The sequence below is a fragment of the Magallana gigas genome, chromosome 3 (assembly GCF_963853765.1).
Source record: "Magallana gigas chromosome 3, xbMagGiga1.1, whole genome shotgun sequence".
Lineage (NCBI taxonomy): Eukaryota > Metazoa > Mollusca > Bivalvia > Ostreida > Ostreidae > Magallana > Magallana gigas.
The window spans coordinates 60,484,373-60,510,105 of record NC_088855.1 but is presented as its reverse complement, the minus strand read 5'-3'; the positions used below and the strand labels follow the sequence as shown (position 1 = coordinate 60,510,105).

Sequence of the window (25,733 nt, the reverse complement as noted above, 5' to 3'; positions counted from 1 at the left end):
TTGAAAACCACTCGAAAAATGTCAATTTTGCATAAAAAAAAAATAAAACTTTGAATGTCTAGTATGTACCATATTTGTCTCTATTTTAAGCGATGAGACATCAAATGTTAACAAATTCCTGTATCATAGCCTGTTGTTAACTCACAAGAAGATAAAATGGAGATCTATTAAAACGACAGATCGATATAGAGCGATTTTATATCTTAATGTAAGCAAAGGATTTATTTCATATTTGACTTGATTTAAATAAAGAAGATATGTATTAAGAATCGACAAATGGAATCAAGTGAAAACAGACCCTAAAGGCACATCATTAAAAAAAATAACCTAAATCCAGGTAAGTTTTTTACAAAATTGAAATGGATTTAAAGAGTACATATTGGTCATGTTACAAAATATGCAAATTAAACGATCTGGACATTCTTTTAAAAAATTGATAGAAAATTGAAATTTAAAGTGAATATGCTACTATAACAGAATGCGATGCATGCGTTTGAAATTCGAAACAAAGCATTTTACAAGATACAGAAGAAAAGAATGTATCAATGTATCTGAAAACTCGTATCATAAATAAAACCTGGTGTTACAGGTATTCCATATTATTTCTGTGTTTGAAGTATTTTGTAGTTTTAACAATTTGTTTGGTTAAAAATATTCCGAAATTATATAAAATAATTGGCTATATTCAGTTAAAATAACTAATTTTAATTGTGCTCCGAACAATTAAAGCATTTTGATTGTCTTATGAAGACATCAGAAGAATACCCAGTTATTGGCTGAAAATCAATAACATATCTACATTTATACATTGTTAAGTTGAATATATGGAAATACAAAAATGTCCAAATAATATTCACTGATAATATTCAAATGCTGTACACAATAAAACTCTTCCCGTGAATCAAGTTATCACGTGTCAGATAAAAATTACTCGATAAAATCGTAATGGTTCATTTGAACGAAAACCAAAAAATTGGTACAGGTACTAGTAAAAAATAATCTTGTTATTTGAAGTCGTTCCGGAATGAAGATCCGGGTAAGTGCTTCGATTGTTGGAATCACTATCGTACTTATGATAGCGGCCCACGGTTCATTAGCAGCCCCGCCCAAAGGAAACTGCAGGGGCGGTCAATACAAGTTCTGTGACTGGGCCTCCTGGCTACCGTGGGGAGATTGTTCCAATGGGTGTGGTACAGGGATTAAAACACGAACAAAGCTCATCTGTTGTCCTCCAGAAATCAAACTCAACAACATCAGTAAATGTGTGGTTGATATGTGCCATTTCACAATGGATCAGTACCAAGAAGACGTAACATGTACTTCTAATCAATACTGCAATCAAGGTAGCTCAATTTAGTTTAGTGATAAATCTTTAATTTATGTTTATATACATTTGTTTTTGAACTTCCCTTTTTCATTTCTACTAAATTATTTAAAAAAAAAATCATTTTTAATAGTAACATTAAGAAATAACTAAAAATTTTATGTAGCCTTCCATTATTGAAGGACTTTTTAATACATAGATTTGATAAAGTTAATTGACACATGTAATTTAAAACCAAGAGCATAATAAGTTTTAAGGGATTACATTCTATAAATTTAAAAAACAATTATTACTATACCAAATTATGTTTCAGTTTAGTTAGTTACAAAAAGTTAAACTGACAATTAAAACATTCGTTGAAACATCGCCTTTAACTAGCCAACGCAGAATTATTTAGAAAAAAACCTAGATATGATTTACATCTACTTCTATAACAATTGGTTTTGTAGAATCACAGTTTATTCTTTTTAACAAAACCATTTTTCCAAAGGATAAACGTCTTTTTTTAAATTTTGAAACCTTGTCAAAACGGCTTTGTGTTCGAATTTAGTTTTATAGATGTAAAAGATGTCTCAAAACGTCCAAAAGAAATATTTCTAGATGCCAACTACACCTGTCTGCTTTAATTTAATAATATTGAGTTTATGCCATGGACAATGACCTCCAACAGTGTTCGGTGCTTTTCAATACACGATTTAAACCGATGGAGACTAAACACAAAAGATATGTAATCTGGTTGTCATAAATGGTTAATATTAAATGACAAATAACAAACTATTACGCAGAGTTTACATTTTATTAAAATATTTGAAAACAAATTACTTCAAATGTAAAGAAAATGTTGGTATTTAGAAAAATAAACAAGAATAGTCACCGAGGAAAATTTGATATGACTAGATACATGTTTAAAAATCAATACAGTAGCGTGCATCATAATATATATATATATATATATATATATATATATATATATATATATATATCTTTCACTCAGGACATAACCATGTATCAAATCAAACTTTATTCCACATACAAAGTATAAAGGAAACCGATATAGGTTATTTCAAGGACTAAAGGAAAATGTTGTCTTTTAGTTGTAACGTGTGGACAAACAAATTGTCGGAATGGCGGAAACTGTCGCGACACAACCTCTGGATACCAGTGTAGCTGTTCTCGTGGATTTGCTGGCCGTAATTGTGAAAGAGGTAGAGGCTTTAAAGTGTATTGTCAGATAGCATCGTCATCAATTTCCACTGTATAAATGAAATTAATCGCCTACATGTATTAATTTTCAGTGGCTTCCTGTAAAGATACACCATGCATGCACGGGACCTGTCTGGACACAGCAACTGGCTACCTCTGTCACTGTAGCCTGGGATATGCAGGAACAAACTGTGATGAAAGTAATTAGGAGAGATATTTAATTTCTGACCTGACATGATTCCAATTTTTAAACAAATAATGAAATTGGTTTGGGAAAAAAAAAAATAATTGTCTTTGCAAGCAAAAATCATTTCGTCTTCAATATTATTTTTTGACTTAGCCGCCAAATGCAGTGATTCACCATGTAAGCATGGGATATGTCATGATTCCACAGGAGGATATCACTGCAGTTGTACATCTGGGTATACGGGGAAGAACTGCGACAGTGGTGAGTACAGGTCATACTGTAGTTTTAAACCTAGTTATATGGAGAAAAACTGCGACAGTAAAACAACTGTTGCAGTGGTTAGTCCATTTTATACTGTAGTTGTACATCAGCTCGGGTTTACGAAAAGAATTGTGATACTGCTGAGCACAGTTTATATTCTAGTTTTACGTAGGGATATACAGGTAATCACTGTGCCACTAGTAAGTACAGTTTATTCTGTAGTTGTATACTACGGTACAAGGGTAATCACTGTGACACTAGTAAGTACAGTTTATTCTGTAGTTTTAAAAAACTTCTATGACGTCACCCATTGTATTTAGTCAACGTTTATTTTTACTATTCAACCAACAGTCGTTGGATATATAAATATCCAACTTATTGGCAGTTGGATATTTTTAATATCCAACCGCCCATCGGTTGGATATTCAAAATATCCAACAGTGCATAAAACAAATAAAAATGACAAAATGTTGAAACGTGTATTTCCAACATAAATCCAACATAAACACAGAATCCTGTCATCCATAAATGTATATCCGATAAGCCACGAATGAAATTTCAGCAAAAATATCTCCTTTTCTTTATTTTGATAGATTTGGGATCACATATAAATCACTTTCATAAACACTTGTAGACTTCCTCTTTGAACCTTGAACCATATCACTCCTTTTCCTTAGTTTAAACAAATTTAAGGAATATTGTCGCACTACGGCTTCATAAGACTCCAATCAAAATTTATAACGAATAATCGTCTGTTAGTTTTCGTCAAATTTCTGATTTGTCCTTTCTCCTTGCAAGTCTAAAATATCATTCAAATGGTATCCGCGTCTTTCCCAGTAGTGTAGACCTCTATATACATTGAATGTACTTTGCGTTAAAAAAATCATCATCTAAATTTAAGTCTGCTCAGTACAGCAGAATGGTTTACTTTTAAATGCGCACCTGTTCACTCGTCCATGAATAAAGGGTGTGTTTGGTTAGGCTATTGTGTATGGTACTATTTGAATCATAAATGAGCTAGATCCTTTTGTATTACAGCACAGTTGGATATATGAATGGGTCAATGCTTCTTTGAGGTTCAATGGGGGAATTTTTTTAAGTAAGATAAATAACTCGATAGTGTTGAATAGTTTACAGAAAACATCCCCTCCTCGGGCCTTCGGCCCTCGGAGGGAATGCTTTCTCTAAACTATTCAACACTATCTCGTTATTTATCCATTACATATACTACGGTACAAGGGTAATCACTGTGACAGTGGTAAGTACAGTTTATTCTGTAGTTGTATACTACGGTACAACGGTAACACTGTGACACTAGTAAGAACAGTTTATTATGTAGTTGTATACTACGGTACAAGGGTAAGCACTGTGACACTAGTAAGAACAGTTTATTCTGTAGTTGTATACTACGGAACAAGGGTAAGCACTGTGACAGTGGTAAGTACAGTTTATTCTGTAGTTGTACATCGGGGTATACAGGTAAAAGCTGTGACACTAGTAAGTACAGTTTATTCTGTAGTTGTAAATTACGGTACAAGGGTAAGCACTGTGACAGTGGTAAGTACCGTTTATTCTGTAGTTGTATACTACGGTACAAGGGTAAGCACTGTGACACTAGTAAGAACAGTTTATTCTGTAGTTGTATACTACGGTACAACGGTAAGCACTGTGACACTAGTAAGAACAGTTTATTCTGTAGTTGTATACTACGGTACAAGGGTAAGCACTGTGACACTAGTAAGAACAGTTTATTCTGTAGTTATATACTACGGTACAAGGGTAATCACTGTGACACTAGTAAGTACAGTTTATTCTGTAGTTGTTTACTACGGTACAAGGGTAATCACTGTGACAGTGGTAAGTACAGTTTATTCTGTAGTTGTATACTACGGTACAAGGGTAAGCACTATGACAGTGGTAAGTACCGTTTATTCTGTAGTTGTATACTACGGTACAAGGGTAAGCACTATGACAGTGGTAAGTACAGTTTATTCTGTAGTTGTATACTACGGTACAAGGGTAAGCACTGTGACAGTGGTAAGTTCCGTTTATTCTGTAGTTGTATACTACGGTACAAGGTTAAACACTGTGACAGTGGTAAGTACCTTTTATTCTGTAGTTGTATACTACGGTACAAGGGTGAGTACAGTTTATATTCTGTAGTTGTATACTACGGTACAAGGGTGAGTACAGTGACAGTGGTAAGTACAGTTTATATTCTAGTTGTTATCATTGATGACGTCACAAGCATGTTCAACAGAGAAGATCAATGTCGGGAGACAATTCATCAGAATGTAGTGTAAACAATACCGAAATAAGACTTATTTAATACAGATACCTAAGATTTAGATAAGTGTCGGTTAGGATATAATCAGGCTAAGCCAGGCATGGATATTTTGTTTATCAGCGAGGGTTATAAGGTAAGAAGATCGACATTTATATGGCTTGACCAGCCTTTCCTCTGTCAGTGTGTACAAAAAAGGCAAAAGTGTAACACTACCCCGGGTATTATAAAAGATGTCTTTGGTAAATATCATCAGTATATGACCTAAACTACTTGAAAAGTGCTACTAGAATCCTGTGCCTCGTTGTTGTAAATGAAAAATACGTAGTATTTTCAATGAAACAAAAAGAAGTTGAGAAGGTTTCCGATAAATATAGACCAATCAACACTTTACAAAAGTTATGTCCCTTATCTTTGGGGAAAAACCCATAGATTTCTCACAGATGTCTTTGTAGTTTAGAGGTTTGTAACTTTGTCATTTGGCAATAAAATTCTGTTTCCGTTTTGAATTTTGATTGCCCTAGGGTGGGGCAACCCACACATCGAAGATACAAATTAAATTCAAAGAGATTTTATCAAAGGACGCCCAAATATATGGTAGCATAAAGAAGGAAAAAGTTTGGTTTTTCCCTTTTGACCTTTAGGTTGACCCCTTAAAGGGAAACTTTCTCAAAGTGTGGATTGGACTATTGACGATGTTTATTTTATGCGATTAACAATAGAATTCTAGCAGTAATACTAAAAAACATGATCGTGAACTTATTGCCGATCGAATTATTGTGGCAAACATATAAATCAACTTCGGGGTAGTGTTACACTTTTTTTTGTTAAGGAAAAAAAGTGATCTATTTTTAAGTGTCAAGTGATATCATGGCACGACAACTTCAAAGATCGAGTCGATTCCGAAGTAGAAAAATAATATCTTGGTGAACGCATTCACTTGGTATTAATACTCAGCTCAGTTTTCATAAAAAAAATAAACAATTTTTAAATTGATCATAATGTTGACGGTCATTAAACTCGGAGTTGCCTTAACATACCCGTGTACTAACTGCTTACTCCATTCATTTGATTTGTTATTGTTTATCCTAATATTTTTGTGTCTTTTTTTTTTTTGCTTTGATATATTGATAAAATTACTTTACAAGTTGATTGAATAGGAATGCAAACCGAAAAAGACTATGATATAGTTAAAAAGATTAAAACTTAACCTAAAGGCATTTCACATAGGTTATTTATTTTATCACAGGAATCAAAAATTTGATTTTTTCAATCACAATAAAAATCAACAGAAAAATCCATTGCAATGTAAATAAAAAGATAAACAACTAAATAAACATACAAATGATATAATCGTCAATATACTTTAGTCATTGTGTAAAACTGGTAGTGTTACTCCCTAGCTATCAAATGCAGCGACAACCCCTGTGTGAGCGGGTCATGCAGAGACACATCAGGGGGGTATCAGTGTGATTGTCGGCCGGGGTTCGCAGGGAAAAATTGCGGGAGAGGTAAGAAATGATAACTTTGTTGCTGGTCCGCGAAAGGGAATTACCATTGATAAACTAAAAGCTTACTCTAAGTAAACATTTTTGAAATGAATCTTGAGTCGTATGATAGGAGACTTAGGGTCGATATATTCCAAACTTGCATGTACTGTTCTGTCCCTAAAATGACAGTTTAAGTATTTGAATTTACATTAAATTAATAAAAAAAAATTTTTTTCAGTCATTGTATTAGATAAAAAGGATAACACTATAGAAGGGCATATACAAAAAACACATGAATACAATTACAATCTTTCAATACAACAAACATTTAAAAAATTCAAAGATAAATGCAATGCATGACACAGGGGGCGGTCTTCAGATAATTGACAAGCATGAGATTTGTTTTATATGGCCGTAAACAGTTCGAGTGTGCATGACATTGCGTCATTTTTTATATACACTCGTAGGTGAAAAGTTTTTTTGCATTGTGTATTTATTCATAATTAACGTTTTTCGTAAGGTTTTGCTTTGAAATTTGTGCTTTTATGGCAATCCGTGTAATTTTTAAAATAGGGCTACTGACAGCATCAGTTTCACATGTTACTGTGAACGAATCGGTCGTGTATTTGAGGTGGTGTAGAAATTTTATGTAAGAAATGATTAAAAGGACAAAAAAGTATAAATTGTTCATTTTGTTATACATGTATTACAACTTTAATTAAGAGGGATTCGGTATTTAAAAAGGTAATTTTTTATAAAACTCCTGGACAAACCAGGTTATCAATGTTGTTTCCTTGAATCTAATTATTGAGTTACTTTTTAAAAAAATTCTATATCTCATATTAGAAAGAAAACGATATATAAAGGGCAGAACATGCAAAAACATGGATAAAAGTGTAAATTTTGCGGTTTTCATGCGCATTCCAATCAGGTTCTTATGTAAAAACGGGTAACTTTCGATACAATCCAAAGAAAAGAAGGGTATTAAAGGAGTAATTTTTTAATCTGAAAATAATTTTATCTTCATACCCGAGTTTTAATAAAAATATCTTGGGAAAATTAATTGGACTTGGCCTTGGTAAATCACAAAAGACACAATTGTCAAACAAGCAATATGAACTATGTATATATATCATAAAAACAAAGAGTTTGACAATTAGACTTTTCAACATCAGCAAATCAGTGAAGACACATGTGATAAACACACATGAAGCTCGTAACCTAAAAAGAAAATCGCATCTATTTGGCAGCGCATTTTTATAATGTTTCATAAGTCTTCCTAATAGAAATTCTACAAGTTAGGTATTGAATTGGTGGGGTATTTTCTTGCCAATGCAAAGTTATTTACAAGTTAAAAGACATTATCGGCAAAATGCGTTGTTTCACAGCCGCCAAATGCAGTGACACTCCCTGTAAGAAGGGCACCTGCCAGGATACCGTGGGGGGTTACCAATGTAGCTGTCCTCCGGGGTATGCTGGGAAAAACTGTGATAGAGGTCAGCATGAACTCTCGAATTCCTAACTCACAGCAGGCATTTCCTTTCATTGTTTTATTTTTTTGTGATAGTTTATTTACCTTTATTTTGATATCTTATTTTTAACGTAACTAATGAAAGAACTGACAGTTTTGTAGACTTTTAAGCGACGAAAATTTGCTATTATTCTTATAGTCATTCTTAAATAAGTTCTTCACTGATAATATTTCAGTAGACTACCTGTACAGGTACATGCTTTTATGAAAAAATACTTTAAAAGTCTTCACATACTAATATTCATCATTCTACGAGCCTTTCAAACTTGACCATGTCAACCAATGATAAAGGTGTTTATGATTTCAGTCGCTACGTGCAGTGATGACCCCTGTCAGAAGGGAACCTGTCGTGACAATGGCACCAGCTACAACTGCACGTGTTCTCCAGGATATGCAGGGACAAACTGTGACAGGGGTGAGTGAACATCAGTCGTTTGATGCAAGAGTAATGTCACTTTATTTCAATGATAAGAATCTTGTTAAGATTTGAAAGAAAAACCCAGAGAAAATCTCGTAAAGCTCGAATACGATATAAATACTTCAAAGATATGGAAAAAAAACCTTATAAAGATTCTGGAAAATTTAAAACAAATCCTTGTAAAACTAAAACAACAAATTTACGAATAAAGCAAATAAATTTTGAATTCAGTTTAGGCAAACCATTATGATTTGGGCATCAATTTTGACGAAAATGAAGAAAACAAACTTTTTGTAGTAACATATAACGGTACATTATTATACTTACGTGATTGCTTTTTCATACAATATCCAATGTACAGTGTAATACATAAGTTTATGTTTTTGAAAACAGGTTTTAAGGTAATGTTTTGGTGAACAAATAATGTTTCTTTGTGTATTATACTTTGCCCAAAAATATGTATGCAGCACACTTCCATTCGATATTTTTAGATACCTCTTTTTTCGTTCCTGTGAATTTTCCCGAGAGATAAATGATCATATGTCAAAATAGACATGTTGGAAATCCCCCCTTTTAATGATTTAAATTCTACTTCATTCAGGTTTATGTATATTTATTAAACTAGACTTTTACCCGTGCATGCACGGGTTGACATTGTATATCGGACATTTACGAAAAAGATACAGCGACACATTCATATTGTGAGACACTTTTAAAAAAAACAATACATGGGGATATAATTCTGGTATTTTATTTTTGTTTTTATTGTGTTTTAAATTTTAGCTGAAAAAATGTTGCGTAACGGCGTAGCACAGAATGGGTTAAATTTATCATAACAAATTTTTTGAGACTGTAAATACCTTCCATCTAAAATGTTAATCCAGATAATAGAAGAATTCAGCACTTTTTCACCAACGTTTTATTTACACACCATATTGACATTCGGAGCTTTCGGGATATTTCACAGTAAATGCACCGAATAAGACTTATCTCGGGTATTTTCATTGCTAATGAGACAATACAAGGAAAGCATAAAGCAGGTCCTTAGGTTATTTAACATTTTAACGATAGAACATTCTATCTACTCTTCCTTATAAATATGATGTGAGTAATTTGCATTGAATCAAACATTTCTTTGCCTTTAGTCTTTGTTTCCACAGTATCACATTAAATATTGCATGGATAAACTCAGAGAGATGATACAAATATATGTGAATTTTTATAAAAATATGCTATATATTCTTTTCATATATATTAATGATTTCTTATGAAAGAAATTATTAAAATATCAAATATATGTCAACTTTTGTCTCCTCTGATTTTAACACCGTGATGAGCCTTTCGTGTTTAGCGTGAATATTGCGCACGCTCAATATTGTAAAAACCAAAAAAAATCCAGATAATTTTCAGAATTTTATTTAGGGATTTTTGTTGATTGTTAATTAGCGAAGCATGAATGAGAGAAAAATAAAATCAAATTGGTAACTTTCATATAACAATGATGTTTAAAAATTATAAAACAAAAGACAGTAACCAATTTATCGGTATTAAAGGCCCAAAATTCGAGTCTGTTATTTAAATTTAGTAGTATAGATATCGTCTAAATGTGCTGCATAAATCTCCTGGCACTATAAATAGTCGTTATCATCTTATTACGAATACCTTACGAGTACGGATATAGAAAGGTAAAAACAATGATTCCCTAGATCGCTACTTTTCCGAATTATACGGTGCATTAACCAAAAAAAAAAAAAGAATGCTTAATTTTCGAAGTCCTATTTAGAAAGAAAATTGAAATGTAGTCCACCAGCGTTCGCACTGCAATAATATTTTGTTATTTCAAAACAATCTTATTTTCTGTTAAGCCGCCAAATGTAGTGACAGTCCTTGCCGGAAAGGAGTGTGTCAAAACACATCAACAGGTTACCGATGTACCTGCTCTCAGGGCTTCGCGGGAACAAACTGTGACAGGGGTGAGCAAACCGTTGTATTTCACTTAATATAATAAACATTGAAAAAAATCCATTAATTTAAATACGTCAACTTTTAACACAAATATGAAATAAATCTGCTTTAGCCGTCAAGTGCAGCGACCCTCCGTGTAAGCATTTTAAAAAAAGAAATGATTTAAGAGCACCAACTAGTATATATTGTTCATTTTTTATATTATATTATCTACATTAACAAGTAAACTGCGACATGCCAACTTTGGTAAAGAGGGATTTGGTATTGAAAGAGGTACATTTTTATAAAACCCCTGGACAAACCAGGGTATCAATTTTTAAAAAAAATCTAATTATTGAGTTAATATTTTTACATCGAAATCACATATTAGAAAGAACAAGATATATCTAGGGCAGCTATACAGAAATAACAATGAAAGGGTGAATTGTGCGGATTTCATGCGAATTCCCATTAGGTTCTTTTGGGAAAATAGATAACTTTCGCGACGACAAGGAAATTAGGGTGGAAGAGGAATACAGTTTTAATCTAAAATGATTTATATGGTGGTTAAACTTCATGCCCGAGTTTTAATAAAAAAATATCTGGGGAAAAAGTAATTGAATCTTCGTTAAGTCAGAAAACAGATAAATGTTAGACAGGCACTGTGAACTGTATATAGAGATTGGCAATAAGAAAATAATAATTCCTAAACGACACTTATTATTTAAACCACCTGGTACATGTAACTACAACTATAGTAAAGACTTTTCAACATCATCATATCAGTTATGACACGTGATAAACACACGAGTAGTTCGCAACCTAAGAAAAGAAATATTTGGCATCGCATTTTAGATAATGTTTCATGAGTCTTCTTGATAGAAATTCTACAAGTTAGGTATTGAATTAGTGGGGTATTTTCTTGCCAATGCAAAGTTATTTACAAGTTAAAAGACATTATCGGCAAAATGCATTGTTTTTCAGCCGCCAAATGCAGTGACACTCCTTGTAAGAAGGGCACCTGCCAGGATACCGCGGGGGGTTACCAATGTAGCTGTCCTCCGGGGTATGCTGGGAAAAACTGCGATAGAGGTCAGCTTGAACTCTCGAATTCCTAACTCTCAGCAGGCATTTCCTTTCTTTTTTCTATTTATTTGATAGTTTATTCACCTATATTTTGATATCTTATTTTTAACGTAACTTATGAAAGAACCTACAGTTTTGTAGACTTTTTAGCATCGAAAATTAGCTATTATTCTTAAAATAATTCTTAAATAAGTTCTTCACTGATAATATTTCAGTAGGCTACCTGTACAGGCTCATGCTTTTATGAAAAAGTACTTTAACAGTGTAGATTCCTTGGTCTGCATGCAGTTTACTATAAATAAAGCTATTAAGTAATGTCATTAAAAATATTGTCTATATTGTTAAGAGCACTGTCTTTACTAAGAAAACGATAATTAATTGTGCTTTTTATTATGTCAAACTTTGCTTCTGGTGTTAAGACTTTTCGTTTTGTCCAGAATTCTAATTATTTGTCTATTCATCGCTGAAATCAGATAGAATATTTTAAATTCCACATTTAACGCTTTTAATAAGTCTTGTTTTTTCTGGAGTTATATATTAACATGGTTTAATAAATATATGGTCTGAAAGTCTTCACATACGAATGTTTATCATTTGACGAGCCTTTCAAACTTGACCATGTCAACTAATGACAAAGGGGTTAATGATTTCAGTTGCTACGTGCAGTGATGGTCCCTGTCAGGAGGGAACCTGTCGTGACACGGGCACCAGCTACACCTGCACGTGTTTTCCAGGATATGCAGGGACAAACTGTGACAGGGGTGAGTGAACATTAGTCGTTTGATGCAAGAGTAATGTCTCCTTTTTTCAATGATAAGAATCTTGTTATGATTTGAAAAAAAAAACCCAGAGTAAATCTCGTAAAGCTCGAACACGATATAGCTGCTTCACAGATATGGAAAAAACTGTGTAAAGATTCTGGAAAATTTAAAACAAAGTCACGAATAAAACGAGCTGGTTTTGAGTCCAGTATAGGTCACAAATAACGATGTGGACATCAGTTTTGAAAAAAAATGAAGTAAACTTTTTATAGGTACATGTAACTGCACATTATTATGTTTAAGAGACTACTTTTATATATGATATTCAATGTACAATATAACACATACATGTAAGCTTAGGTTTTTGAAAACACGGATTTTTAAAGTTAATGTTTCGAAGAGTACAAATTGTTTCTTAGTCTCGTATACTCTGTCCCAAGATATGTATGCAGCACGGTTCCATATATCATTAGATATTTATAAATATATCATGACTAAAACGATGTTCATTCAAAGGTTTTGAAAGAGATTTCTTCTTTGATGTGCCCAATCAAGCTTGTCGGGTTTTAATACCCGGCTAAAAATAAAAGGTCTACAGGAATTTTGCCGAATGACTGCAAAGATGTCAGCATTTTCCACTATTAATCTCTGTAAGAAGTCTTTTTTCGTTCCTACGAATTTCCGAGGGAAAAATGGTCATATGCAAATGCAGAATTGAATTGAATTGCACTTCATTCACAGGGATAAGTATTTTTATAAACAAAATCGTCCAAATGTGCTGCATAAATATCCTGGGACCGACTATACCTAGTCATTATTATCTTAGTAAGAATACCTCACGAAAACGGATATAGAAAGGCAAAAACATTGGTCCCTAGAACTTTACTTTTCCGAATTAAACTGTGCATTAACGAAAATAGAATGCTTAATTTTCGAAGTCCTTTTTAAAAAGAAAACCGAAATATATCCCTCTAACGTTCGCAATTCGATAGTTCTTCAAAACAGATTTATTTTCTGTTAAGGCGCTAAATGTAGTGACAGTCCTTGTCGGAATGGAGTGTGTAAAGACACAACAACAGGTTACAGATGTGCCTGCTCTCAGGGCTTCGCGGGAACAAACTGTGACAGGGGTGAGCAAACCGTTTTGTTTTGCAAAATATAATAAACATCGAAAAAATCATTAAGGAGAATACTACACCAACATTTTTTTTATGGATCGTTAGAATATCATTTCTGAAGCAAGATTGCGTTGTTCAAAGAATGATATATGCCCCTAATTTTTTTTATACAAATTGTTTTGTATTTTTTACGAAAAAGTAGAAAATTTATTTTGGTTGCAAGTAACACACTTTAGAGTTTATAATTTGATGTGAATACGTGCATTATATAAATATTTTATAAATCATGTCCATTAATGTCAATAAGATGTATTATTTTTTTAAATAAAAAAATATTTATGAAAATAAAAAACTTCTTTTTATAACATTTTTCAGACCTATGGATACTTTTTTTAAAGTAACATGTTGTATAGAAAGAAAATGTAAAGCAATTTTTTTAAAAAAGAAATTGAATCAAATTGGCGAAATTTTAGAGATATATGGCAAATTTTCAAAATTGAAACACACCCGATCGAAATTTAACTGATCCCGACTTGAATGATAGAAAATAAAATTTACAACAATTTCACTCAAAACTAGGATGTTTGTTTGTAATATGGATTGTAAATTAGGAGAACAATTAAAAATTTAATTGATTTCTTGTCTGCACATGAAGAAATTATGTTGATTTTCAATTTTTTGCAATTTAGCTCGGGATCAGTTTGTTTCTAATCTGGATCGGCCAAATTTTGAAAATTAGCAATATTTCTTAAATTTTGTCAATTTGATTAAATTTCTTTTTAAAAAATGATTGCCTTTTAATTTGTTTTAAAGATTTTGTCTATAGGTTTGTAAAATGTGAACAAAAGATGTTTTTTATTTACATAAATAATTTTTTATTAAAAAATTTAAAACATCTTGTTGACATTACTGGTCATGGTTTATTAGATATTTATATTATACATTTATTCACATCAAATTATAAACTCTACAGTGTGTTACTTGCAACTAAAACAGATTTTCCATCTTTTCGTAAAAAATACAAAAAAAAGTATAAAAAATGAAGGGCATATATCCTTCTTTAAACAACGCAATCTTGCTTCAGAAATGATATTCTAACGATCCACCTTAATTTGAATACGTCAACATTTAACACAAACATGATATAAATCTGCTTTAGCCGCCAAGTGCAGCGACTCACCATGTAAGCATGGGACATGTCATGATTCCACAGGAGGATACAACTGTATTTGTACACCTGGGTATACGGGGAAAAGCTGTGACAGTGGTGAGTACAGTTTATATAGTAGTTGTACAGCGGGGTATACAGTAAAGAAACTGTAACAGTTGTAAATATAGTTTATACTGTAATTGTACACCGGCGTTTAAATGGAAGAACTGTCAGAATTGAAGAGTACAGCAGTTTATACTGTGGTTGTACACCGGGGTATAGGGGAAAACTATGACAGAAGTGAGTACAGTTTATTCTGTAGTTTTACACAGGGCTTTACATGTAGGAACTGTGACAATGATTGTAACAGTTTATACTGTATTAGTACACCGGGGAGTTGTACACCCGGATATACGGGGAGAGTAGAGAGTGCAGTTTAATAGGTCACCTGAGTCACTCAGGTGACCTATAGCAATTGGTCTTCATCCGTCGTCGTTCGTCGTCTTTCGTCTGTTGACACTTTGAAATTTTTAGCTTTGACATGCCTCTGGGGACTTATAGGCGGGGCCAAATATGAAAAAAAAATTCAAAATTAAGAAAAAATATTTATATGACAGAATCTAATTGCATAATTCTAATGTCCATAAATTCCTCTACCTAAATTGAGAAATTCATGATCCCTGGTACACAGTCTTAAGCCTTAAGGTGGGGCCAATATAGCCATATAGTGAACGTATATGGAGTACGTATTCAATGAGGTATGTGTGGAAATTAACTGTAGTTGTACACTGTGGTATACAAAGAAGAACTGTGACAGTGGTAAGTACATTTTATACTGTAGCTTTAGACCATGTTTAATGGGGAAGAATTGTGACTGTGGTTACAACAGTTTATCCTGTAGTGTACACCGGAATATACGGGTAGGAACTACTTATGTATGCCATAGGTTAGTACAGTTTGCAATGCACAATGAGTTATACAAGAGGGATTGTAAAATTTTTAGTATGTTTCAAACTGTCAATCCTGATATATATTAAAACTAGTAAAAGAATATTCTTAATGTTAACATGAAAATATTACTCGTGTTGATAAATTATATATTTGTTTTAAGCTGTGACTTGTAGTGATCACCCGTGCCATCTTGGTACCTGTACGGATACACATAATGGCGTCAGGTGCTCCTGTCAGCCAATGTATACAGGGACATACTGTCAGACTAGTAAGTAAATTATGCACTTTTTGTTACATACATCGCAAACAATGATCATTATACTATATGATAGTCAATGCTTCTTTTTATCAATTTTAATAGCCTTTTTATAATAGCCGAATATAACTAGATTCATAAGCCACCGTAAGTCTTCTTCTTTAAAAGATCAATAAACAAGATTTTGTTGTTAATATTATAACGAATAAACATCGAGCATTTAAGTATATTTAATTACAATATGCTAATTCAGAGGTAACATGTAGCAATCACCCCTGTCAACACGGCACGTGTACAGATGGAAGGAACGGGTACACCTGTCTTTGTGACGAGGGATTCACTGGGAGCAACTGTGATTCTAGTAGGTACACACTGGACCTTACTTTAAACAGACACAAACTGATTTAAGTATGATTCATTTCATTGTTATGTTAGTTTGCTCTCCGTTATTATGGTACGTTTGTAAAATATAATATATCTATATATATATATATATATATATATATATATATATATATATATATATATATATATATATATATATATATATATATCTATAATTTGGTTTATAGAAATGACATGTTCAGATCGTCCATGTCTAAACGGCCAGTGTACTGACCGGGGATCATCAGGGTTTCTGTGTAAATGCAACGTCAAGTACACAGGACACACGTGCAATACACGTAAGTCATATTCAAACATTTTTTTAAATATTCTTAAAAAAACAGTTTAATATAAGATAAAACTTTTTTTAGATTTGATAAACAAATTTTCTACAAAGTATAAACATACTTTGCCTACGTCATGATACTATGCGCAAGGAAAACGTGGGAATCTATACATTGTGCTTAAAGTGTTTTTTACGTCTGTTTATATGAAGCATGTTGAAGATAAACTAGAATTTAAGGAATAAATCTATTATGTCTTTATATTGAACCATAATAACATGATGTGGGGCAATTTATGCATGCTTAAAATATGCAGCTATTCTTTAGCAACCTATGTTTAAATTATGAAATTTTCTTTATTAACCAAAATGTAAAGTAATTTTAAAAGACTTAACTAACGAGTGCAATTATGATATGTTGTCAATAAACAAATAATGTATTTTTCTCATAAATATCAGTGATAAACTGCAGTAGTCACCCGTGCGATCATGGAACATGCCAGGACACATCTCGCGGATTCTCTTGCACGTGTGACCTTGGATACAAAGGGGAAACATGCAACATATGTAAGTATTATTCTCTTTGAATTTTAACATAATTTTATATTTAATGGTAAAAATATGAACACAATGTATCCTATAGATATCTAAAGACATTATCTAATAAATATTTCATTTTTATTCATATTTTCTGTCTCTAGTGAAGTCTAAAGATATTTATTTGAGATATACAGAATTTAAAATCGTATTTGTCTGATCATAAGTTTCTGACCTTGTCAATGTAACAAAGAATTAGGGAGGTTTTTGTTCCAGCTGTACAGTGCAGTGGCAGTCCCTGTCAACACGGAACCTGTCGTGATGTCGTCCAGGGGTACACCTGTTCCTGTCATCCGGGCTACTCGGGAAAGAACTGTGATACAGGTAACATGTCACCAAGCTAAATAGTCATCCATTTGACTGCCTTTAATGTATTTGTCCATAAATTTAAAGTATAATCTGTAGCATTAGAGAAACTTGTTAGAAAATTGAATTCACTTTGAATTTATTCAACATACTATCAATAAAAAATTAAGAATATTTTTGAGTAAATGTTCATAATAAAACCATTAATTTTTAACAGGGTTATCCAAATAAATAATCTGGTTATTGAAATGTTGAAAATTGGGGATTGCTGCCCAAAAGGGAACACCTATTGTACACATAACTCCTCCAATAGTTCTTAAGACAAGACGTTCTTCTGTTGCCTATTAATTGTACACATATTAGATATTTGCATATTACTTGGATTTTATTTTTGATGATTTATGAAAAAATACCACCTGTTTATCTTCGTTATTTTTTGGCAAAATATTGCACCTAGAGTACCCTATTTCTCTGTAAAGTTATTTTTTATCAATTCAGGGTTGCCAAATGGAGTATGGATATTGTCTACACAAAAGACAAGTTAACCCAGTTTGCTGTCACATTGACAGCTTTTCCCTTGGCTGTTTAGACAATTTAATAATACCAATAAATAAATGTAGAAACGAATGTCTGTAGTTGTTTTGTTGTTTCAATAACCAGCTACGACATGCAGGGACAACCCGTGCCAGCACGGATCGTGTATAGACCAATCTGGGGGATACGTGTGCAGGTGCTCGTCGGGGTACACAGGGAAAAACTGCCAAACAGCAGGTTGTAAGATTTGTGTCCGTTGAATTTGTTTCTGACTTTTTTTAAAGTAAAGATTATATTTTATTGTATATACAATATCAAATATCAACATTTTAGTTAAAAGTGTAATATTTTCCAGAACCATGCAGGTCTAATCCTTGTGGGCATGGCCGATGTATCAGCAGAAGCGGTTCATTCGTCTGTCAATGTGACGGTGGTTATACAGGACAAAAATGCGACAAAAGTGAGTTTTTAAAACATCTCATTTAGAAAACATATTTCATGTCCCATCTTTAAGAAATGGAGTCTAATGGTTTGTCATTTCTTGTGTGAATTAGGTAAAATAGGAGAATAAAATGCAAAACGGATTTGTAAAAAATGATAAACAACATCAAAACTGACGTTTAGAGAATATAAAAGATCTCCTTAAATTAAAAAATACAAAACATAACAAAAACAAAGGGAAATACGCTTTCTAACAAATCGTCTATAGAAATTTTTGGGAGTTGATATTATTCAACACTCCTGTGCAGTTATTCTAACAAACCGAAAGTAAAACAGTGTTTGGACCAAATCACAAATCTTCGCCGCTGACAAGAATAATTCCTGAAAATAATTGATAAATTCGAAATAATGTATGCTAAAGCGAGGAAACATGTTTATAAATACCTTGAAAATAGTCAGATTTTAAATGGTACGAACAATTTCAATATTTTTTGTAGTTGTATGTATTCTTACCACAGAGTTCAATTTAGTCTCATTTAACTGTCTTCGTAAATCTCCGACAAGCAGAGACTCTTTCTTGCTTGCCCGGGATTAACGGCGATAGCCGAGCGTTTGGTTGAACGAGACGAGAGTTCAATATTGCTTGGATCCATAAATTTTCTAGATATATTTCTATCACTGATATATAGTTTGATTGAAATTATTCTATCTTTAAACATTACTAAAAATGATTTTTTTCAACATCCTTGTGTCGAAAAAGTCCGAAAATTCATATGATAAAAAATGTGCGTAACTTAAATACAGATTAGAAACTACCTGTACTTGTCATGCAAAATAACATATCATTGATTTTAAAATAAATAAACATCGATAAAATCAACTCCCGTCAGTTCTTCGGTACTTTGATTGGATAAGCAATTAAATATTAATTTATTGTTTTTTATTCTTTTTCAACACAAGTGTTAACATGTAGCAATAATCCATGTGAGCACGGAACATGCAGTGACAGAGGATCTGGGTTCTACTGTACCTGTAACGCTAAATACACTGGGCACACGTGCAATACACGTGAGTATTCACTGCTTTCTAACTAGCATAATCTTATTTGTATCATTTGGCTAATATTTATAGTCTAGCGAAAGAGTTGTGCAGTGTCATCATTTTAAAGACATCCAATTTAATATCTGTTTAGTGTTTAATAAGGTTACAAATTAAAAATCAATTTACCAGTGAATGAGTTTATATCTAGAACTCACTCGTTAATTTAATGAATTGAAAAATCACAATTTAAAGTTCTAACAATGTGTATATATAAAAAAATATGTACATAAATATCTGCGCACTTTAATTGATGTAAAATTAAAAAATACATTGTAATTAATAAACTGTAGGAATGTTTACATAGTAATTAAGATACTATATAATAACTGTCTTTTCAGTGATAAATTGCAGCTCCCGTCCATGTGTTCACGGTTCATGCAGAGATACCGCTCTTGGATATGTATGTACATGTGACCCTTCCTACAGGGGAGACAACTGCAATACACGTTAGTAGCATTGCCAGCTTATTTGTTATATTCATAATATTGTTTACCTTACAAATATTATTTATTAATGTTTATGGATACATGTTCTTGGTTGTTTGCAGTAATAAGGTGTAGTGACTCCCCTCCGCCTTGCCTTCGTGGAGTGTGTAAAGACACCGCCGCTGGTTTCGTCTGTGATTGTCCGTCTAAATATTCAGGAAAAAGGTGCGATACTCGTAAGTAAACTTCATACATTATACCAATTTTTCAGAATTAAAAGCTCTCATTTTGCACGTGCATAACACATTAGATTCTTTTCTTTTAAAATTCGTTCCCCTTTTTATTGCATAAGTGCTGTATAACAAAAGATATGAGGATTTTCGGTAATAACAATTTAGCGTAATACGTTGCTATCCCAACTGAACCGAATAAAGCAGTATTTTTGAATTTAATTAATTTTTAATAATATATTACAAACATATATGGATTCAAATTCCAATTATAATATGTAGATTCAATGAAACCCTTTGCCGCCAAATCCTCGAGTCGCCAAAAAATATTATATTTCGTGTTAAATTGCACGCTGTACGAAACAAAGTTACATCTTTTTGCATTCAAAGTTTGTTTAGCAATACATGGCTGATTATTATTTTAAGCAATAAAATGTAGCAGCCATCCATGTATACGCGGTACCTGTGTGGATTTACAGCGAGGCTATGTTTGTCAGTGCAACCCTGGGTTCACAGGGGAGATATGTAATATTCGTAAGTAAAAAAAGAGAGACCTGTATCTATAAAATTAGACATAAAATGAAATTCGGTCATAAACGCATATTCGTTAAAATTAGTTTACTTTAAATTGTACATATTTACTTGTATCAGAGATTTTCCTGCCACATTTGACAGCATCATCAAGTCAATCAAAACCAAACTCTGGAAACTCTGCAAGTCATCAAAATTTACAAATTGGTATTCAAAATATGACTTTAACAGTAAATAAGCCGGTTTATGGAGGAAAGAGCGGAGCAAAGACTTCCCTTCCAATAAATCAAAATCCAACTTTCAGCACTTCAATATATAACGCTGTTGGTTTTACCAATTCTAGAACAACTACGAAAACCAAAACAAGTGGTCCTAATGGGAACATTGTCGTATCAAATCACAAAGTTACACAATCCTTATATGGCACAAACAAATCTTCACGACAAACAAACAGTCAGCAAGGAGCAGGTGCACTTTCGCACACGGCGCGTTCATTAGGTGTTCCTACTGTGACTGATTCTGTATTTGGCAATAAAGGACCGGCATCAAAACCTACTCAGTCTCCTAGTGTACTTACTGCCACGATTAACGTGACTCATGTAGCTAACATCGTACCTGGAGGAATCAGTGGACAAAGCGGGAGTGGAGTGCAGGGTGGACACAGTAATCATGCTGGTAGTGGAGGTGGGAGTGGTGGTGGGAATGGAGGTGGCAATGCCGTTCGACCTAAAATCACGACTAGTAAGTTTTACTGTATGTTGAACTTGGGAAGAAAGATCAAGAAAATATAATGAAAATTAGTGAAAATATTTATTCTGTTTTGAAAGTTTAACAAGTTTTCTTTTTAGGTCAGAACGTTAAAGTAAACAGCGAGAAGAAATGGCCATTTGGTAAGTTGTGTGATTTATTTTTTAAGCATCGAGGTATTTTTTGACATAGCTACATTGTATGTTTAAGTATATTGACAAACCGTGCTATTGCAGGCATCATTACTGCAACAGTGGGAGCCGCACTGGCTCTATCAGTTCTCGCAACTGTTTGCATATGCTGTTATTTCTTATGGAAGCGCTCATCGAAAAAGAACAGAAGAAAGAAGTTCCAGAGATGGGACAAAAAGATTCGACCACAACCTCCAACAAAACGTCCTAAGCGCATGCGTTATTAAAACATTCAAATTTACTTTTGTCTAAACTGATAGCCTATTATTGAGACAGTAGTGCTCATTTGACTCTGTTTAGTCAAGTTTTTATCAATCTAATTTGATTCAAAAGAAAAAGGCTTTACTTAAATTTGAATTATATATCTTGTGCTTTAAAATAATTGATTCGTCTTTGGAACGTTGTGAAGTTCATAAGCTGTATGATGTAGATTCAAATCAAAGTGATGTAAGAACATGTTGTCATTTCGGTTTTGTATAGGCATTATTTTTAAACTTTAATAAATCAACTTGTTCCAATTTTTCTTCTGTTTTCTGTGGAATTTAAAATCGTTTAAGGTCAAGATCTAGTAAATGATTTTAAAAAGTCTTTTTGGTGGTAGAACCATGATGACGTCATAATTGATTTGATGAATCTTTTCCCGTATTTTATGGCTTTAAGGTGGCTCGACACACCAATGCATTATTTGATGGATCGATGAAGAATTCTCTTTGAGAAATGATTATTAAAAAATGACACCTATTTCGGCCTCTGATTATTTTATATGAATTTTTTTGTATTTTTTTTTATAGAAACCGGAAACATCGTTTTAGCTGCGAACAAGATATATTAGAGCTAAAAATTTGTTATCAATTAATGCACAATACAATTATCTTTAAATACATTTCAAAAACGGCCAGATAAACTTTGAAATATTTTTGTAAAAAAATATTTATGAAAATGAAAAAAAAAGGATTGTAGATATTTTTTAAATCTATGGATACAAACTGCAGATAAACTGTTACTCGCATTTAACAATTGCTGTACAATCATATCTCAACAAGAAATTGAAACCAAATGGTGAAATTAAAGTATAAATGGAAAATTTTAAAATCGAACCGATCCCGATTGTAATTAAACTGATCCCGAACGAAATCACATAAAGTTAGAATGAATCAGAATTTTGCAAAAATTTCAGGTTGTTTAGCTGAAAAATGGTTTCGTCATTTACTAACTTTATAATTCATATCAATTACTTAGAAAAAAACTGCAGTTTATTTGTAAAATTTCAATTTTAAAATAATTCTGATCGGGATCAGTTTTTTTTCAATCGGGATCGGTTCAAATTTGATAAATAGCAATTTTTCCAAAATTTCGCATTTTCATTTCAATTTCTTTGTAAAATATCATTGTTTAGTAAAAAGATTATGTGACTATATGTTATTTTTAAAATTTTATCCATAGATTAAAAAGATATTAAAGAATTACAATTTTGATTTTCAGAAATATTATTTTAATTAAAAAATTAAACACTTGACCAAACGATCTTTGGCATGAATTTATTTATAATTATATTACACATTTATTGACAACAAGTTTTAAGCTCTAATATATTCTGTTTGTCTGCAAAACAGTTTTTCCTATTTCACTGAAAAAATACAAAAAAACTCGTATAAAATAACTGAAAGCCGATATTGATCTCTGTTTTGAGGAATCATGTTTCAAAAAAGATTCTCTATCGATCCATAAAATAAAATTTTGGTGTGTCGAGGAACCTTAAAGGAATTATTTAGAAAATAAAACAATATTTTGACATTTTATATTTAACCACGGGAAAAGTAACCCTTGTTCCTATATTCAATTTGACACTATTTTAAAGGGGCATGGTCACGATTTTGGTCAAATTTTATACTCCTGTTTTTATTATTTACAATGCTTTTTGAATGCATTTCTAATGATCAAGTGAAATTTTGGTGGCCGTCGATGAGTTTTAAGCGAGATACAGGTCTCGCAATTCTTCGTCATGTAAACAAGGCTCGTGCCCTGTTTTTGTTTACATAGGTTCAATATACCAGTAAAAAATCTTTTTCAAGATGATTTGTCAAAACTCTTATTAATTTTAAACATAAATAAACAGTTCCTTATCATTAATACATTCATTTTACGTCTAAAACTGGTATTTTCACTTCAACATTCAAAATGTAAACAAAGCTTTTGTTTACATTTGTAAGCTCTGTAACTCGCTCATAACTCAACAAATGTCACTCAAATTTGGGTTGCCTATTAAAAATGCCTTACTGAAGCATTATACACATTGAAGTCGAAAAAATAAGTTTTGGCAAAAATCGTGACCATGTCCCTTTAAAAAGGATGTCAAGGGCTTGTTTAATGCTGTTTTTGGAGAAACTGTAGGCATTCTAGATATATTTTATATTAAAAATGGACAAAACTCTTTAATTTGTTACTTTTATCCTTCATATTTCATTGAAAATGACAGTTTAAAACATGATTTTTTACTATGTTTACCAAACATTTAAGCCCCCGTACACCCTATGAAACAAAGATATTGTTATGAAGCATAATTCTATACTTAAGTTTGATTTACGCTACTGATTAAGTATGCCATACTAGTATTATTTACTCTTCAATTTTGAATTTTTTTATTTACACACAGGGCAAGTCAGAAAAAGGTAACATAAAATAAAATTTAAAAAGCAATCCATTTATATAAAACTATTTGTGCAATGCGAGGATATTTCTCCCGATTTAAATTACAAAAATTCAAGGTGAAATCTGCATCACTCTTTGCCACATCGGTGTCTAGCTCTTATCATTTACAGGTACCATTAGGCATATCTGCAAATCGACAAAAAATGAGAAATGATATTTCATTTTTTTATTTCAAAATCTCGAATCAAAATTATATTGTCGTCATTTTTCATCATCATCATCATCATCATCATCATCATCATCATCATCATCATCATCATCATCATCATCTACAACAAATTAGAAATTAAATTTGTATAATTTTGTTTTCTTTAAATTATTTTAAAAAGTTAATGTAATATTGTTGGTTAAAACTAATTATAAGTTTTTCAGTAAATCTGGAAGAGATGATAGATATATATTTTATATCAGTAATGGAAAAGATTGATAAACTCTTAACCAGATGGAATTCTAGAAATCTTACACCTATAGGCAAAATAACAGTTATTAAAACACTTATAGTTCCAAAAATTAATCATTTAATTTTAACACTACCAAACCCAACATTAACATTTATTAGAAGTTTTGAAAGAAAACTTTTCAAATTTATTTGGAATGAAAAGCCAGACAAAATTAAGAGAAGCACTCTTTTTCAAGGATATGAGAATGCCGGATTAAAAATGAAAGATTTCGAAAACTTTATGATATCACTTAAATCAATTTTGATTAGAAGGCTTATATTTTCAAATTCAAGTTGGACAAACTTTTTTAAAGCTAATTTTGGACATAATATGCAAACATTGATGAAATTTGGTATTGATTTTACTAATATGATTATGAAAAATTCAAACGATAAATTTTGGAAAGATGTTTTGCAATGTTGGAGAACAATTATTGATGTGCAAAAAGGAAATTGTGATAGACTGTTTAATGAACACATATGGTATAATCCAGATATTAAAATCGACAATAAATCAGTTTTCTTTAAGGAGTTATTTAACATAGGTTTTATATATATATATATATATATATATATATATATATATATATATATATATATATATATATATATATATATATATATATATATATATATATAGGGGATATGTATGAATATGACAATCAGATTTTTAGTTATAATCAGTTGAAAAAGATATTCAACTTAAAACAAATTTTGTTCAATATCTCTGTCTTACACAAGCATTACAAAATTATGTGAAAGTATTAAATATACTGTTAACTAAGAATTGTAAAATTGGTTACCCAAATACAGTAGAAATATTTTGTAGATCTAAGAAGGGTTGTAGTGAC

The 25,733-nt window shown here is 31.9% G+C and overlaps 1 protein-coding gene and 1 long non-coding RNA gene across 2 annotated transcripts; both read left to right on the top strand.

Annotated features, from left to right (window-relative positions):
• Positions 1 to 949: 949 nt before the first annotated feature.
• Positions 950 to 18,639, top strand: LOC109618180 (fibropellin-1). The gene is made up of 20 exons (XM_066077926.1): positions 950 to 1,343; positions 2,419 to 2,529; positions 2,620 to 2,727; positions 2,868 to 2,975; positions 6,663 to 6,770; positions 8,138 to 8,245; positions 8,588 to 8,695; positions 10,564 to 10,671; positions 11,627 to 11,734; positions 12,382 to 12,489; positions 13,512 to 13,619; positions 14,767 to 14,874; positions 15,869 to 15,976; positions 16,218 to 16,325; positions 16,537 to 16,647; positions 17,091 to 17,198; positions 17,445 to 17,552; positions 18,195 to 18,305; positions 18,424 to 18,528; positions 18,623 to 18,639. Exons 1-20 carry the CDS (start codon positions 1,025 to 1,027, stop codon positions 18,637 to 18,639), a joined length of 2,286 nt encoding a protein of 761 aa, XP_065933998.1. The 5' UTR covers positions 950 to 1,024.
• A 1,977-nt stretch (positions 18,640 to 20,616) lies between these two features.
• LOC136274194 (uncharacterized) lies at positions 20,617 to 22,227 on the top strand. The gene is made up of 4 exons (XR_010712520.1): positions 20,617 to 20,799; positions 20,917 to 21,537; positions 21,645 to 21,686; positions 21,780 to 22,227. It is a non-coding gene; the product is annotated as an uncharacterized lncRNA (long non-coding RNA).
• The last annotated feature ends 3,506 nt before the right edge of the window (positions 22,228 to 25,733 follow it).

Excerpts from the sequence above, each read along its gene's own strand:
- LOC109618180 (XM_066077926.1), top strand. The coding sequence starts at position 1,025 with ATGAAGATCCGGGTAAGTGCTTCGATTGTTGGAATCACTATCGTACTT. Across the intron at positions 2,976-6,662 it reads GGGGAAGAACTGCGACAGTG|CTATCAAATGCAGCGACAAC; the intron begins GTGAGTACAGGT and ends GTTACTCCCTAG. Across the intron at positions 8,696-10,563 it reads AGGGACAAACTGTGACAGGG|CCGCCAAATGTAGTGACAGT; the intron begins GTGAGTGAACAT and ends TTTTCTGTTAAG.